The sequence below is a fragment of the Populus nigra genome, chromosome 7 (genome assembly GCF_951802175.1).
Source record: "Populus nigra chromosome 7, ddPopNigr1.1, whole genome shotgun sequence".
Classification (NCBI taxonomy): Eukaryota; Viridiplantae; Streptophyta; class Magnoliopsida; order Malpighiales; family Salicaceae; genus Populus; species Populus nigra.
In genome coordinates, this window is record NC_084858.1 from 6,881,751 (window position 1) to 6,899,372 (window position 17,622).

At 35.3% G+C, this 17,622-nt stretch overlaps 2 protein-coding genes and 1 pseudogene across 2 annotated transcripts; 2 read left to right on the plus strand and 1 right to left on the minus strand.

Moving 5' to 3' along the window:
• Positions 1-986: 986 nt before the first annotated feature.
• On the plus strand, positions 987-3,094 carry LOC133699207 (UPF0496 protein At4g34320-like). Its single transcript, XM_062122365.1, has one exon. It carries the CDS (start codon positions 1,694-1,696, stop codon positions 2,816-2,818), a length of 1,125 nt encoding a protein of 374 aa, XP_061978349.1. The 5' UTR covers positions 987-1,693; the 3' UTR covers positions 2,819-3,094.
• Positions 3,095-5,223: 2,129 nt separating this feature from the next.
• On the minus strand, positions 5,224-7,739 carry LOC133699439 (uncharacterized; annotated as a pseudogene).
• A 613-nt stretch (positions 7,740-8,352) lies between these two features.
• LOC133699570 (uncharacterized) lies at positions 8,353-17,566 on the plus strand. The gene is made up of 23 exons (XM_062122867.1): positions 8,353-8,580; positions 8,672-9,003; positions 9,103-9,206; positions 9,562-9,630; positions 9,839-9,899; positions 10,105-10,244; positions 10,370-10,559; positions 11,170-11,231; positions 11,596-11,684; positions 12,698-12,770; positions 12,870-12,929; positions 13,192-13,338; positions 13,458-13,496; positions 13,614-13,651; positions 14,268-14,354; positions 14,451-14,616; positions 14,815-14,892; positions 15,147-15,283; positions 15,649-15,725; positions 15,895-15,964; positions 16,149-16,214; positions 16,761-16,908; positions 17,165-17,566. The coding sequence occupies exons 1-22, from the start codon at positions 8,515-8,517 to the stop codon at positions 16,893-16,895; spliced, it is 2,286 nt and encodes a 761-aa protein (XP_061978851.1). The 5' UTR covers positions 8,353-8,514; the 3' UTR covers positions 16,896-16,908; positions 17,165-17,566.
• The last annotated feature ends 56 nt before the right edge of the window (positions 17,567-17,622 follow it).

Here is a 17,622-nt window from a genome sequence, read left to right on the forward strand (position 1 = left end):
TGCAATCATGTCTACATGAATCCAGTACAAAAACTGAGCAGTGAAAACAGTCCACAATAAGGAAAATCCGATTTTTTAATTTTTTTCATAAAATAAAAAAAATATTATTACAAATTTCAAACCCCCCTAGTTGGCTAATTTTGTACAGATTTTTCATTGCTAAAACTGTTGCTAATATATATAAAAATTTTCTACGGATTTTTCATTGCTAAAAGTATATATATATATATATATATATATATATTTTTGTTGGTTCACGCCATGATACACAATATGATAACATTATATAGATAATAAAAAAATATTATTATTATTTTTAAAAGGGAAATATAAAAAGTGAGAAATTAACCAGTAACTGCTTATCTTGTTGAATACATTTCCAGAGAAGGGTAAGAAATTTCAAGTTCCTTGGGTTCCAAGTCAAAAGTTAACATTTGAGGCTCAAGACTCGGTATATAAGTAGTGGAGCTGTCAAGCATTGATTCTACAAACTAGCCAGAGCAGCTCTAGAGTTCTAATCTGCAGCATTGATTCTACAAACTTTACGAAGGTGGCTTGTGTTTTCAAGAACAAAAACCAGGTATTTCTTGTCGATTATTATTCTCATCCTCATTCCGCGATTAGACTATAAGATTTTGATATCTATTTCCAGGAAAAGATTGTGGGGAATCTGTGGTGTGATCAGAGGTATAAGATTTCATACAAAGACTATAGATAATTAGATCATTAACATGATCTTGCCCACAATCGATCGATCTGGGTCGTAGTGCAGCAAGATTGTGATTATGACTATAGCCACCGACTACATGAGTTAAATCATAAATAAAACACGTGATTTTTATGCCTCTCAAAATTACTTAAAAGTTAAGGATAGTGTCAATTCATGGATATGCACACTTCAGATTTCAAAAAGAAAAAGGTGAAAAACCATAGCCACCGACCACAAGAGTCGGGGACCAAAATTGCAGCATCTCACTCCTTTTCTTCAAGGGTTTATCTTTTCTTTGGTAACCGTCGCTTTGCGCATTAAAACTGTAAAGAGCTCAGAAAGAAGAGATAAAGTTGGAGAAAAACATTGCTTCCCGCGTATTCCATGACCCAATTTCTTAATAATGTCATGCGTGCAAGCTACATGCTCAAATCCTTCTAAACTATGAGCCACTTGCTCTGCTACCCTTCTTCCTTGTTTCCTGGTCCTTAAACGGTTTCAATTCTCTTTAAGCTTCTTCATTCGTCGATCACCTCTCCTTCTCTTTTAGCTAATCAATTTATCATCCCTATTTCTTTATGTTATTCGTTTACTTGTTCATAAAGAAAATCTCACCAGTACCTTTTGTTGACAAAGGGTTCCAAGGCTTAAGCTTGTACTTCTCTCTTATCGGGCTCTTGGTCAGTTTTAGAGCCTTTAAAATCTAGCTAGCTCTCTTTAAAAAACTTCTGGTACTGATCTATGATAACTTTTTGTGTCAGCTTTGAATAGTATAAAGCTCGAAATTTTCTTGGTTTTGTGGCAAGTCGTTGTTTCTTTTTCGTAGCTAGGTTATAATAGATCCGAACTCTTGCGCTGGATAGACTTTCAAGATCTCGTCTCTCTGTTGTTGCTAGGAAGGGAAGTTCAAGGTTTGCAAGAAGGGTCTAAAGTGAATCTGGTTAATTTGGTTCCTGCTTGATTGTTTAGATTTGAATCGAGGCCATGGGAGGGCATGTGAGCAAGAGGCCAGCTGAAGCATCATCTTCTGCTATCGATCTCAATAACAATTTACAATACACAACTGAATTGAGCTCCTACGAGGCTGCTTGCCGGCTCGACAAGGACTTGCAGTCCTTTGACACCACCCTCCAAGCTCGGACCAATCACGTCATCAATACTCTTGCTGTGGGGATTGAGGTTCGTGCGTTTTCATTTGACTCGTTGAAGGAAGTCACAGAATGCTTGTTGGAGATGAACCAAGCGGTTGTTAAGGTTATCTTGGAGTGCAAGAAAGATATATGGAAGAATCAAGAATTGTTTGAGCTTGTCGAGGAGTACTTCGAAAATAGCTTGCAAACTCTAGATTTCTGTGCTGCGTTGGAGAAGTGCCTAAAGCGTGCCCGCGATAGCCAATTGCTGATTCTTGTCGCGCTTAAACAATTCGAAGAGGAAAGTGAGGCAGGAGGTAGGGAGTATGTGAGGACCTTGGAAGAACTGAAGAATTTCAAGGCAGCAGGTGATCCTTTCACCGATGAATTCTTTCAAATCTTTCAATCCGTGTACAGGCAGCAGATAATGATGCTTGAGAAGCTACAACTTAGGAAGAATAAGCTTGACAAGAAGCTCAAGTGCATTCATACTTGGAGGAAGGTTTCAAGTATGATATTTGTAGCTACTTTCGCAACTGTATTGATTTGCTCAGTTGTGGCTGCAGCCATGACTGCCCCTCCTGTTGTTGCTGCTGTCGCTGCAGCATCAACAATCCCATTAGGTTCAATGGGGAAGTGGATAGATTCTCTGTGGAAGAATTATGAAAATGCATTGAAGGGACAGAAGGAGGTGATTAGCACAATGCAAGTTGGTACTTGTGTTGCCATAAAGGATCTGGACAACATTCGGGTTCTCATTGATCGCCTGGAGATTGAGATTGAAGCACTAATGCGAACCACTGACTTCGCAATTGAGCACGGGGCTGTGAAGGTTGCAATCGAGGAGATCAAGAAGAAGCTGGGGGTGTTCATGAAGAATGTTGAGGATTTGGGAGTGCTAGCTGATACGTGCAGCCGCGATATCATGAGGGCTCGGACTGTGGTTCTGCAAAGGATCATAAAAAATCCTAACAACTAAAAGGATGGTGATTCTTGATACTGTCAACTGGATAGTTGTTCATATTCTGAGACATATCTTATTCTTAATTATGTTCTATGGTAATGATAAAATCACCATATTTTTTTAGTTTATACCATTGATTATTGCAATTTATTAAGAAAATAATTTATGACTGCCACTGATTCTTAGGCAGCAACATGTTTCTAGTTTCCGTTCCGACAACATGGACTCTTATTTCATATCTATTTTTATTAGTACATACTTTATATCAAATATTAGTTCAAATTCATTAATTATTTCCATTGTGATCATTGATTACTCTGTCCAGTGTATATCTGTTTTTCTTGCTCAGTAGTTTGGTTATATATATACCAGATCTCCGGGACTCAAATAATAAAGAAGCAAAGGATCTATTTTTTATTTTTATAATAGTTGTCAGCACATATAGTATAAAAGCTACAGTGGAGCTTACTCTTCTTCTTTTTTTGAAGACAAAAAATATACGTTGTTTCTCTTATTGTTAAAGGAAATACACAATACGAGTCTTAGTCTTACCGTAAAAAAACATAAACTTCAAATAAAACATTCTTATTTGCTCATTGTCATTAGTGGCAGATGAATAATTTTATACTCAGCTTCAATTATAATAGACACATGAATGGTGAGAATTCATTCATGTCGATTCTTTTATTTATGAACCTCATCTTAATCCCAACCAAGATGACTTCTTAATAACTACTTTAAGTTAAAATTGCTCTCATTGCGCCTAAGTCGCTTATTGAGCATTAAAACTCAAAGTCTCATCTCACTCACCTTACAAGTGCTAAAGGTGATTACTCATGTGAGTGAGCCAATCTAAGTCTATCGACATACTTTAACAAATTATACTATACGATACTCACAATATATTTCATAAAACAAATAATGAATAACATGATATACTAATGATATCTATTCATTAATCAATTAATGTAAGCCTTCATATGATCCTTAAAACTAGTTATATTGCTAATTACATTCTATATAGGTCAAGGGATCTCACATGTCTAACAAATACATCTCTTGCTATTGGTTTTGTGAGTGGATCTGCAACCATAAAATTTATAAAGATGTGTTTTAGGATCACGTCATGCTCAGTAATTGCTTCTGTAATGTAGTGATATCTCATCTTGATGTATTTGGTCTTTCCATGGTATTTTAGATCTTTGACCACAGCTACTGTAACAGTGTTATTAAAGTAAATTGTCACTAGGTCTGATACTGATTTGACAATGTTCAAATGATACAGGAAACTCTTTAACCAAACAGCATCTTGTGTTGTTGTGGAACAAGTTACATACTTAGCCTTCATAGTAGATAAGGCTATGCAAGATTGTTTCTTATTCTTCCATAGTATTACACTATTATATAGCATGTAATTAGAAGTTCCTTTCAGATATCATAGAATCCTTTTAACTGTCATCAAGTGTTTCTAACCAGGATTTGATTGATATCAACTAACCAATCCAACGACATAACATATATCGAGATGTGTGCACATCATTGCATTTATCAAACTACCGATAACACTAGTATAAGGTACTCAGGACATTTTCTCTTTTTTCTTCTAGAGTCTTGAGACACATATCACAACTCAAGCTCAAGTTTTTATCAACAGGGTGTCCATTGGTTTGCTATCTTGCATGTGATTACGCTCTAACATCTTTTTGATGTAAGTCTCTTGAGTTAAACCCAAAAACCTTTTAGCGCGATCTCTTATGATTTTCACACTAGGAACATAGTTGGCCTCACACGTCTTTCATTTTAAATTTTGATGATAAACACCTTTTAGTAATATCAATCATCTCTTTGTTATTTCTAGCTATTAAGATGCCGTCAACATATAAGGACAATATTATAAAACTATTGTTAGAACGTTTAAAATACATGCAATGGTCTTCTTCTATCATTTTAAACCGACTTTAAGGATAACTTGATGATTTTACGTTCCATTGTTTAGAAGCTTGCTTAAGACCATATATGAATCTTTTAAGCTTGCAAACTTTGCGCTCTTATCCTTTAGTCTCGAATCCTAAAAGCTAATCCATATAGATCTCCTTATTTAGTTCTCCTTTGAGAAATGCAGTTCTAACATTTATTTGGTATAACTCTAGGTCCATTTATGCGACTATAGCTAAAATGAGGCGAACTGAAGTAAGCCTCACAACTAGTGAGAATGTATCTTTATAATCAATTCCCTCTTCTTGTGTGTAGCCTTTTGTTACTAGTCGAGTCTTATAACGTTCTATTAACTCATTTGCCTTACGTTTAATTTTAAGAATCCATTTATTTTTAATGGATTTTTGTCCTTACAGTAAATCAACCAAGTCCCAAACTTGATTAGTTTTCATCAACTTCATTTCTTCTTCCATAGCTTTAATCCATTATCTTGCTTTAGGACCAGACAGAGCATGATTGAATGTTTTAAACTTTTCATCATCTTTTGGAGCAATCACGAACGCTCCCCCCTTAATCTCAAATTGACAACGGGGAATTGGTTCACAAATGTTTCTACGAGATTGAGATTGCTCATGATCTTGCTCCATGAGAGTAGGAATAAACAAAATGTCACTCTCACTGTTTCCAAGAGGGTTAAGAGTTTCCTCTAAGTCCTTTACTGAATGGCTTGGTGTGCCATAACCTAGATTTTCCATTTCATATAATTGAAAATCTTTATTAACCTCACTTGTCATTGGAAAATCCTTTTCTAAGAATACAACATCACGTGATTAAATCTCTGTCATTCTTCCATCAGCTTTTTCACTAATAAATACAAATTCTTTAGAATATTCAGAATATCTTATAAAGATACACTTCTTCCTCCTAGGACCAAGTTTCTCATATTTATGAGAATTATTGTGAATATAAATTGCACATATCCATGGATGCAAATAACCTAGATTAGGTTTTTCATTATTTCATAATTTCATATGGAGTGGATGAGACAAATTTAGAGAAAACACGATTAAATATGTAGGCAGCAGTCAACAATGCATCTTTCCAAAAGAAAATTTGGTAAGTTAGCATGCGACATCATTGACCTAACCATGTTAAATAGGGTCTTATTCCTTCATTTTGCTACATCATTTTATTATGAAGTATAAGGAATAGTTAGTTGTCGAGCTATACTCTTTTCATTACAAAAAAAAAATGTTCAGATAGATATTCACGTCCTTGATCAGTTCTTAAAGCTTTGATTTTTGTGCTTCATTTATTCTTCAACAGATTAGTGTATCGAATGAAGCAATCTAATGCTTCAAATTTTTGTGAGATAAAAAAAACATGATCAAATCATGTGAAATCATATATAAATATAATGAAATAATTTGCACCATGTCATGCCCTCACATTCATTGGGCCACAAATATCTGAATGAATAAGCTATAATGGACTTTTTGCTCTTTTAGCTTTGCCAAATAGTAATTTAGTTGCTTTTCTAGCAAGGCAATACTCACAAACAGGCAATTTCTCTTTGGTAAGTGATCTTAAAAGACCAACTCTTGACAATCTATGTAATTGATCTTGCCCATTGTTTTCTAATCTAGCATGCCAAGTTATGATATCACTATTACTAGTAGTGCTAGAATTTTGAACAACATAAGTCCTTTTAATTACATAAAATATCCATGTAAAAATACCAAAATACCCATAAAGGCAAAGCTTTTTTTTTTCTTTTTTAGGCTAAAAGCGTTATTTGACTGTACTTTGAAAATGAAAAAACCAGAATACTCTTGTGGAAGAAAATCAAAGAAATATTTATCCGCTCGTGAAAAGATGAAAAATTGATAGTAAAACTACTATTACAATCCATAGTAAAAACTCTTTGGGCTCCGTTTGTTTGCAGGAAAGTAGTTTTCTTTTGGAAAGTGAATTCCGGGAAATTATTTTCCGATGTTTGATAGTGTAATGAAAAATGAACTAGAAAATACTTTCCAGTGTTTCGTTATGTTATGGAAAATGAACTGGAAAATAATTTATTAATGAATTAATTTTTTTCAAATTTATCTAATATATAAAAAATATAAAAAATAAATATTTAATCACTTACAATATAATTTATTAATGAATTAATGGAATATGTCATTGGGGTCATATTTACTTGAATATAATTGCATCAAAATTATAGTTAAAGCTTTAAAAAAAAATGAGCAAGGGATGTCAAAAGCAGGAACAGTCATAATTGTGCCACTATTTAAAATTTGAAGCAAGAAAGCTTCCTGCAACAACAAGGATTTTTTTACAGGAATGGGGAAACAAGAATTATTTGAAATGATACAAAAAAGCCCGGTTGCTAAAAATTAGATACCTTACATCCAACCAAATCAAAAGTCACAACCACTTTACTTCTCTTGGCCAGTTCTGCTTCTTCTGTTTCCTCTTGTTTCTTCCTCAAGAGTTGCTTCTCCTATAAAGAGAATTTTTTTTAAAAAAAAGATAAAAAGATAAAAGATAAAGGAGAGAGCTCAACACCTTGTAGGTAGTTGCAACAGAGAGAATGTAACCAGTATGTTGCATATTGCAATAACTTGAATACCTCATTTGATAGCTAGCTGTTGCCTTCTATCTCATAGTAATCACTTTGGTCGTCAATAATAGGTGTACTTGCTGCAGAATTTTGATCATACTCCACAAGCCTTTTAGCATAAGCCATAGCTAAAAATTCAGCATCTGATGTAGGAGCCATGCTTTCTTCAAGACCAGCATACGTACTTCCTTACTTTAACACAAGGGCGCTGCAGAAACTACAAGGCCCCTCTCCTTCTTGTTCGCAGACAATCTTACCACAGGATAAGCAATTACTCATCAGTTTATGTTGACGGGCTTGACATGGGCATGGCTTCCTCTGCTGGAAGACAAATGACCCTTTGACAACCTCTGCAAGTGAAACAACTTTTCCCATTTTGATGTTAGAAAGTGGCTTGCTAATGTGAATGTTATCACTGAAGAGGCTAACAGAGTTTTTAGAGATGAAGACGAGGCAAAGAAGAGGTGTTTCATGGGAAAGTGTTTTCCTTTATAAAGCTTATTTTTTTCCTTTGACCAGAATTGAGTTTCCTTTGACTCATTTTTCTTATGTTCACCAAACATGGAAAAGTATGAAAAATGGTCTCCAGAAATTCATTTTCCTGGAAACAAACAAGGCGATCTACAATAATTTCTCCATGCCATTTAATTTTTGTTATAATAATAATAATAATAATAATAATGTCATTGCCTAATATAAGGACATAACAAAAAAAATAATATTGGTGTATAAAATCCAAAGCATCATAAATCATAATAAATTAACACGATGAAATTTAAGTTGCCTCTATGTTATTTTAATTAAATATTTTAAAATATTCTTAAGATAATAATCAAAAGGTCATAAATATTTAAAACTCAAGGAAACGACTTAGTTTTGGAGCGTGAAATCTATTTAAAAAATGCCTTGCCATTAAAAGCAAGAAATAACGAAGACGTCTAGGAACCAAAGTAGAAATAAATTAAAAAATTAAGGACTTAAAAAGTCAAAAAACAACGAACCCAAACCAGAGCTCACTTTCTCCTGACTTCCAACGGAAGTCAAGAAGCTTATGAAGACATGATCCCTTCATCGTCCAACACGGCAAATTGCTTCTCCCTCTACTTCTAAACTATAAAACCCTCCGCTCTCTAAAAACTCTCTCAAAATCATGGACATGGAAACCGACTTAAAAATTTATCAATTAAGCCACGAGCTTCGCGGCCACGAAGACGACGTAGCTACCCCTCCCTCCCGCCCTCTCTCTCTCTATATATATCTTTAATTAAAATTAAGTCCGTTTGATTAACTTATCTAATCTCTCGCAGGCTCGCGGGATTTGTGTTTGCGGAAATGCGGGAATAGCGACGTCGTCGAGGGACAAAACGGTGAGGTACTGGGTGCCCGACCCAACTGACAAACGCAAGTTTGAATTATCAAAAATTCTGCGAGGGCATTCGAGTTTTGTGGGACCATTGGCATGGATTCCGCCGAATGAAGTGTTCTCAGAAGGCGCGATCATGTCTGGTGGAATGGATACGATGGTTTTTGTTTGGAATTTGAGTAATGGAGAGAAAGTCCATAGCTTGAGTGGTCATCAATTGCAAGTTACTGGTGTTGTTTTGGATGATGAAGATATTGTTTCTTCCTCCGTTGATTGGTAGGCTTATTATTTTGTGTGTTCTCGCCTTGATAGATGATCTAAATTTTGGCCCTTTCTTTTTTTTGTGATTATTATGGATTCCTTTTGTTGTTATAGTACTTTGAGGAGATGGAGGAAAGGTAAAGTTGTTGACTCTTGGGAGGCTCATAAGTCTGCGATCCAAGCGATTATTAAGCTGCCGTCCGGCGAGCTTGTTACAGGTACATTTTCTGCCTTTTTTTTGTGGAATCTTAGTTACATTACCTTGAGTGAAAAATATGAGTGCTGCATGTGGAAAATTAAATGAAAAATTAATTTTGGCACTATTGAGGTGCTGGTTTAGAAGACGCATTTGCTCGGGGCCCCTCACCTCTTCATTCAGGATTAAAATTTTAGTTTTATGATCTGTGCTGGCCTGTATCTGTGTGTTGGAAGTGTTTTTCTTAATCTTTCCATTATTAATTCGAACTCTTAATCGTTCTCCATTTCATATTCAAATACATGGATCCAATGGTTTGGTTTTTGTGTGCCAAACACTAAACCAACAACTTGACTTTTCTTTCCATGACAATGTAGGTTCAACTGACACAACTTTAAAACTTTGGAAAGGGAAGACATGCTTACACACTTTTGCAGGGCACTCAGGTAGGGTTTTCGCCCTGCTCTTCTTTCCCACATGCCTTGTTGCTCATCTGTTGGACGTTTATGTTTGCCTTTAAATAATGAAATGGTTTTGGAGAATTTTGCAGCCCCACTTTGTTCAATATCTGTTCTCTGTACCAAGAAATAAGATGGCTTATTGGTCAGTATACTAATTCAGGCTCAATTTGGCTTGTACTTGTGAACTCTGTAGATACAGTAAGAGGCTTAGCAAAGATGCATGGAGTGGGAATTCTTTCTGCATCACATGATGGGTGAGCAGTCAGTTTCATTTATTTCTGTTTTATAATGCAATGGTTCTGCTTTATGTTTGGCTTAGTAGATGATGGATAGCGCCAAAGTTATTGCAGTTTATAAATAAAGATTCCCTGGACTTCCTTCGTTATTCATTTTTAAAGAATAACCCTCATTGTCTTGCATAAATGGTCGTTGACTGCAATAGTATTTTCATTGCAACAGCTCCATCAGATTATGGGCTTTAACTGGCCAAGTATTGATGGAGATGGTTGGCCATGCTTCGATTGTCTACTCAGTTGATTCACATGTGTCTGGACTAATTGTTAGTGGTAGTGAAGATTGTTCAGCAAAGATTTGGAAAGGTGACTGCTTCTATTGGTTGTTCTTCTACTCATGTAATCTCATATGCTGAGGATTTGGGCATTGCAACCGAATTGATCGTGTCTTTGAAATGTTATTTACTTGTGAAATCATTTTCATGTTGCAGATGGAGTCTGTGTTCAGAGCTTAGAGCATCCTGGTTGTGTTTGGGATGTCAAATTCTTGGAAAGTGGTGATATTGTGACAGCATGCTCAGATGGAGTAGTACGTATTTGGACTTCACATCAGGAGAGGATTGCGGACCCAGTAGATCTTGACTCTTATGTTTCCCAACTTTCTCAATACAAATTAAGCAGGTATATTCATGCATTATTTGCCAGCAAGTGATACATACTTATGCACTTTCTGTTGTTAAAATGTGGACTTCTATACTGTCTTGGATCAATGTTTAATGAGTTTCTGTTGTTGTTTGTACGGTATGTTAGTTACTTAATGGGTAATTGTGAGCTGTGAACCACAATGATGTATCTACTAACTTACAGCCTAAGTTTTAGTTTGTTAACTGTGAAGCACCAAAAAGACTAAGAAAAAAATGTATCCACTTCTAGCAAAGTTGAATTTTTTTTAACTGTGAAACACCAAAAAACTAAGAAAAAATATATCTACTTCTAGCAATTCTCAGTCTATTTCATGATATATCTGCTAACTTACAGCCTAAGTTTGAATTTGTTAACTGTGAAGCACCAAAAAGACCAAGAAAAAATATGTCTACTTCTAGCAAATCTCAGTCTATTTCATGATTAATAGCATTTCCGAGCTCATTAATTCTTGAAATATATGTATTCCTGCAATGCTTTTCATAGTTTTATGATGTGTGGAAGTTGGTTCTCCTTCTGGATCATGGTAATGTTGGTTTCTTTATAATGCTTGTCAATGCTGATTCATGTTGCAAATTGTTTCTGTTAGGAAGAGGGTTGGGGGATTGAAATTGGAAGATTTACCAGGCCTTGACGCTTTACAGATTCCAGGTGTGGCTTCAAATAGACCCTCCAAAAACATTTATCTTAATTATCTTGGAAATTCTATTTTTTGATGAAGCTATGGCTAGTTGTCGTGAAAATCAATTGTGAATAGCATACAATTGTGCTGGACTTAAAATTGTGGAGCAATGGCCTTTACTTATATCAATCAATATATAAGTCAATACCAGTGTCTGGATACTTGCATCAGTGACAAGAAAATAAAATTCTGGTGGTACCTGACTGTGTTCTACCTAGTTATATTAAATTCAGCGTATTTTGTGCGAGTTATGGGTGTTATGGGTGGAAATGTTACCTAATTTCTGTTGGAAATTGCTAATTAAGTAATGTATTGTAATTATCTTATGATCAGGAACCAGTGATGGGCAGACCAAAATCATCAGAGAAGGGGACAACGGTGTCGCATATGCTTGGAATTTGAGGGAACAGAAGTGGGATAAAGTAACAATTAGTTTCATCATACTGTTTCTCCAGCAAGTTCTTCCGTGCTCACTTTATCATTCAAGGCATATTTATGTCTATGCTGTTCATGTTCCTTTTTGCTCAGAAAGCATTGTCCGTATACATTCTACCCAAGCTAAATTGAGTTGATGCTGTGCATTCTCAATTTGAAAAGAATTCATGCTTATTCGTACTATGAAGAATTTTCTTTTCTTGTTTCTTCCCGTGCTATATAAAATAATTTATTCTTTGACAAATAAACATCCTTTGCTTCAATTTATGTGCTCAGCCACCTTTTTTTATCTCATTTGTTTTCACATGATATTTCCATGCATGACATTGATTTAGACAGATGCAATTCATATGGTGGTCATTGATGACAAATTGAACAATCCCTTCCATTATGTGATGAGGGAATGAATGACCTTAGTGCTTTAAGGTGTTTTCATCTTTCAAAGGCGAGAACAAGCACTAGGAAATGAAGTTTCTAGAAGCAATTGAGTTCTTAAGTAATATGGGTTTTAAGCAACCACAAATGGTCGTAAACATGTATCTTCTCCAAGGAGAATTAAAACTAACTGGTGGCTTTAGCTTCTCCAATTATGTATGTATCATGAAGTTCATGGATTTGATGTCCCATCCATCATGTGATTAGGAATGAATGACCATAGTGTTTTAAGGTGTTGTCATCTTTCAAAGATGAGAACAAACACGAGGGAATGAAGTTTCTAGAAGCAATTGAGTTGTTAAGTACTGTGGGTTTTAAGCAGCCACATATGGTCATGATCGTATATCTTCTCCAAGGAGAATTAAAACTATCTGGTTGCTTTAGCTTCTCCAATTATGTATGTATCATGAAGGAATGGATTTGATGTCGTTGCAATGACAAGGAAGGACTACTTAGGGGATGCCTTGGTTGACAGATTGTGCTTCTTTTCTCTTGTTACTTCTGGAAATTTATTTCTTTTTATTGTCGTATTGCTCATGTTTTGTTATCTCTCATCCATTTTCAGATTGGAGAAGTTGTTGATGGACCAGATGATGGCATGAAGCGGCCTGTTCTTGATGGAATTGAATATGATTATGGTCAGCATCTAGTTATCAGCTGCTCTGAGCCTTATTTTCCTTACTCCCTTGAAATTCACCTCACTTTTTATCTTGATTGTTATATAATCTTGTTATCAGTGTTTGATGTTGATATTGGTGATGGAGAGCCTATTCGTAAGTTGCCATACAATCTATCAGGTAAATTTCTTCGCCAACTTTTCTGCCTTTTAATGGCTGTGGATGGCCTTGTTTTCTCTGAGAGTTCTTTTATTCCTTACTTTTGGTTCTTGGAGGGAATATCTTGGGAAAAAAATGCTTAGCTAAGAAAGCAACTCAAAATGCTTAACTGAGTGTATTTCTTTGTTGTTTTTAGAAGAACAGTTGTAGAATGTGTGACATAATTATTTGCGTACAGAAAATGTATTAGGCATGCTGAGATAAGTGGTTGAGATGTTTCCAGATAATCCATATTCGACTGCTGACAAGTGGCTTCTCAAGGAGAATCTTCCTCTTGCCTATCGTCAACAGATTGTAGAGTTTATACTCCAAAATTCTGGCCAGGGTGGCGTTGCACTTGATTCATCATTCCGTGACCCATACACTGGCTGTAAGTATAATTTCATTCTGGTATAATACATGTAGCTATCTGTAACTGGTAAGGTGTGCAGTCCCCAACTCTGTTTTCATATGATGTGAATTTTTTTTTCTTTTTTTTTAATATTTCAGCAAATGCTTATATACCTGGAGGATCTTCTAGCATGTCTGGTATGTATACATTGACCTGAAAAAACAACTTAATATTTATCTTAGCATTTACCTTGGGATATAGCCAATTTCATAAAGCATGGCCTGAATTTATGATCTTTCTTGTTTATGCAACAGAGGTTTCAGCGAAACCAACTTTCAAACATATTCCCAAGGTATGCTTGTAAAGCTCTTATTTGAAAGGTTTGTGTTGCATTTCTAGACTGCCAATTTAGGAATCTTAGGTAATCATGGGTTTTATTTTTAGGGATTATAGCACTTTGCATTTATTATTTTATCTATTTCTACCCTTATTGTTGTCTACAACTCTATTCAACTAAGAAAACTTTTTGCACTATGCTAGACTTGTATCTTTTATCCTGTTGGCAGTGTTTCTCGACTTACCTGCCCAAATAGCTTCTAGCTCCATATAGTTAGCTTAGAACTTAGGAAGCCTCTGGTAGTTTGCTTCTTGATGATAGATGATCTTTATTTTATATGCATTAATTTTGTGCTTTCATTAATTAGGGTTTGGGTACTTTTAGAAATGAATAGGTAGAACTAGGCAGGTCGGATACAAACTAGACAGGATGCAGAATAGCTAAATCAGTCCTCCAATGAAATTTGATGATATTAAATTAACTGTTTCTAGCACATTATTGCTCAACTCTTTTCTGATTAAATACTCTTTATGTATTGATTGTCCTAATTTTTTTGTGATGCTGAGTTTAGTTAAATAGAATTTTGCCACTGGTCTTTTCAATTCTTATTTTTTTACCATTTCATTTCCAGAAAGGAATGCTTGTTTTTGACGTGGCTCAATTTGAAGGGATCCTGAAAAAGCTTACAGAGTTCAACCATTCTTTGCTTTCTGATTCTGTAGGTTATTTTACAATTATTGGTTTTCTATTTCGTCAATTTGATGTTAATTTTCTTATATTTGTTTCTTGAATGTATACTGTTGACATTTTGAAGGACAAAAAGAACCTGTCTTTGTCGGAGCTTGAGATATCAAGATTGAGTGCAGTTGTAAAAATTTTGAAGGACACGTCACATTATCACACTAGTAAATTTGCAGATGCTGACATTGCTTTGCTGCTGAAACTCCTAAGATCTTGGCCTCTGGCTATGATATTTCCAGGTCAGTACATGCTCTTGATTGTGAACCTCCCTGGATATTTTGAAAATTCTTCAAAAATAGCAGTTAATACATGCATGCCACTCATGTAAAATGCTATACATAACATTGATTCTCGCTTTGTTACGACTGTTGAGTTTTTTCCTTCCGTATACATGAGTACATAAACTCTGCTCACTTGAGTCTATTATTTTGTTCCAGTTATCGATATTTTGAGGATGCTTGTTCTACACCCAGATGGGGCAACAGTCCTTCTCAAGCACATTGAAGATGAAAACGGTACCTTGAGATGTAACTCTGTTTTTGTTTTAGTTGAGAAACCTGATTGCATAAAAAAAATATTATCTTTTTTTCTTCTAATCTTGGATGGAGTGGATGATGAGGAAAGATGGCTAGTGATTCTGGTGTGGGTTGTCCTGATATGAAATGATTCTGCAAATGTGCTAGTTTTAATTGTGGAACAAATTTTAGTTATGATTGTATTAGAATTTTGTGTAGGTTTGATGTTTACTATGGACCATATTTGCTGTCAGATACGTTGATAGAAATGATCGAGAGAGTGGCAACAAATCCTCCACTTCCTCCAAACCTTTTAACGAGCACCCGTGTTGTGACTAATCTTTTCAAGAATTCGCACTATCATTACTGGCTTCAAAAGCATCGCAGTGAGGTAATTTTTTTTTTCTTGGATCAAAGTTACATATAGGAACTTGATAAAAATAACCAGTGACAAGTGACCCTGAACTGTTACCCAGGGGATTATTTGGACCTAAAGGCCTGGATAAGCATTGTCGTTAAAGACCCTGAATTGTTATTTCTTTAGAGACCTGTGGTCTTAATGTGGCATCTGGCATTATAATGGGCTGCTAGGCTCATATTAAGAGTTATAAACGTATATGCTTCTGTGGCCTTTGTTCAATTGATCACGGGCTTTATGGGTCTGTGTATGTCATACTGAGAACTTTGCACTTTCATGTTTGTTTTTCAATTGCATGTATTGCAATAATTTCTTTTTTTTTTTTACTGATGTTGCAGATTCTTGATGCTTTTTCAAGTTGTTATTCATCTCCTAATAAGAACTTGCAGTTGTCTTATGCTACCATGATACTCAAGTGAGCATTTTCTCATCTGTATACCTTCACACAATTTTTCCCCACTTGCAGTTTTGATAACTTACCACGTCAGTTCATAGATTTATAATATTGTTTTTATTCTTTTCCTAGTATTGACGCACATATCGTTGCCCTTCCTCTCTGTCTATGCTGCAATTTGTTTTCACAGTTATGCTGTGCTGTTGATTGAAAAGAAAGATCATGAAGGTCAATCACAAGTTCTTTCAGCAGCTCTTGAGGTATGTTTTACTCATTTATTTCCAACCCTTTTGGAAATGGTCTTGCTTTGCATGTTCTATCCTGATTTGATTCTAGATTGCAATATGATGAATGGATATGTAGCATTCCATTGGGATTTTCAGAGAAGGATCATAGATGCAGAGTTACCGATCTTGACAAAGTGGTGTTTTTTCTTCCCTACAGATTGTGGAAGAGGAAAATATCGAAGTTGACTCGAAATTCCGGGCTTTAGTTGCCATTGGATCGCTGGTATATCTCACCCTCTCTACGTAAACCCATTGAGTTACTTTTCAAACTTTCTGGTTTTCTTTAATGCAGCTGGCATTTTTTTCCCTTTGTCAAATATTAGCAAATTGATTGAGAGAGGGTTTTTTTTTTCCAAATAAACCTTTTATTTGTTTGTGTATGTCATGATGAAATGATATTTTTCTTGTATACCATGGTAGCATCTTGATCTTCAATATGTAGTAAATGAATTTCAAAATGTTTACAGTCTTCATAATGTTTATTGCTTATCTACTACATTTTATCTTTCTCATCCAGCGAGGCAATTAACATGAATTATGAACTTTTGAATTTCTAGTAAGAAAACATGTTAAGAGAAATGAAGATTTTAAAAGAGTGCAGTTAGTTAAGACTAGTTACTTGTGGAGTTTTAGTAGTGAGAGCTGTACACTTGCATTGTTGAAAAACAGATATCAAGGTGAACTTCATTGCTTCATATATCAGACTATAGGAATTCTTGCGGACTGCCTACTGTTTATTTAGTTAAATTTTGATTTATTCCCAACACAGATGCTTGATGGTCTGGTGAAAAGAATCGCTTTGGACTTCGACGTTGAGAATGTGGCGAAAACAGCCAAGGCTTCTAAAGAAGCCAAAATTGCTGAAGTTGGAGCTGACATTGAATTGCTAACAAAACAGATCTGAATGTTGGTTTGAGGTAGGCACTTTTTTCAAACCTGTATTAAAATAGATGTTTTATTCAAGAAGATGGAGACAGACTTGGTTGCCTCAAAATGCAAGCCAGTATTCCTTTCTGCATAGCATATCTAGCATAGATGGATTAGTTGCCATGCATTAGCAAGATAAATTGCAGCAGGGTGCGGAACTAGCGTAGCATATACGAGTACATATTTGATAGAAATCTCAATTCTGCTATTCACCTAGGACTTGCATTTTTTTTTCCATGTTTGCAGGGCTGGGAAAAAACAAAATCCAGAAGTTCTTGAAAGGGATCAACAGCTAGGAAATTGATTTGACCTTACGTTGGATGAAATCTGGGTCACGCCATATGAAGATGATAACATTGATCCAGTGAATCGATCAATTGTTTGACGAATATGCTGCCCTCATGTATGCATACAACGAGGCCTCTGGAGATTTAATGCAAAATTTAGTTTACAGGAGGAAGTTTCGTGGCAACTGCACTACTTGACACCCAGTATTGTATCATATCTCTATTGAAATTGGAAGGCCAAAGCAGATGAACTCTTATCGATTTGGTTTTTCACAGAATTTCTGCCCTTCATTCTGCATTACTATCCTATGATCTCCAAAAAACAAAAGTTATTTAATTTAATCGTTCCTTCTTATGATTATTCAGGTAATACTTGCATGTTTGAGGATTCATCTCCATGTGAATGCATATGAACTC

Coding starts and splice junctions, on each gene's coding strand:
- LOC133699570 (XM_062122867.1), top strand. CDS start 8,515: ATGGACATGGAAACCGACTTAAAAATTTATCAATTAAGCCACGAGCTT. Junction 14,893..15,146: donor GCACATTGAAGATGAAAACG/GTACCTTGAGAT, acceptor ATTTGCTGTCAG/ATACGTTGATAGAAATGATC. Junction 15,965..16,148: donor TTCTTTCAGCAGCTCTTGAG/GTATGTTTTACT, acceptor TCTTCCCTACAG/ATTGTGGAAGAGGAAAATAT.
- LOC133699207 (XM_062122365.1), top strand. CDS start 1,694: ATGGGAGGGCATGTGAGCAAGAGGCCAGCTGAAGCATCATCTTCTGCT.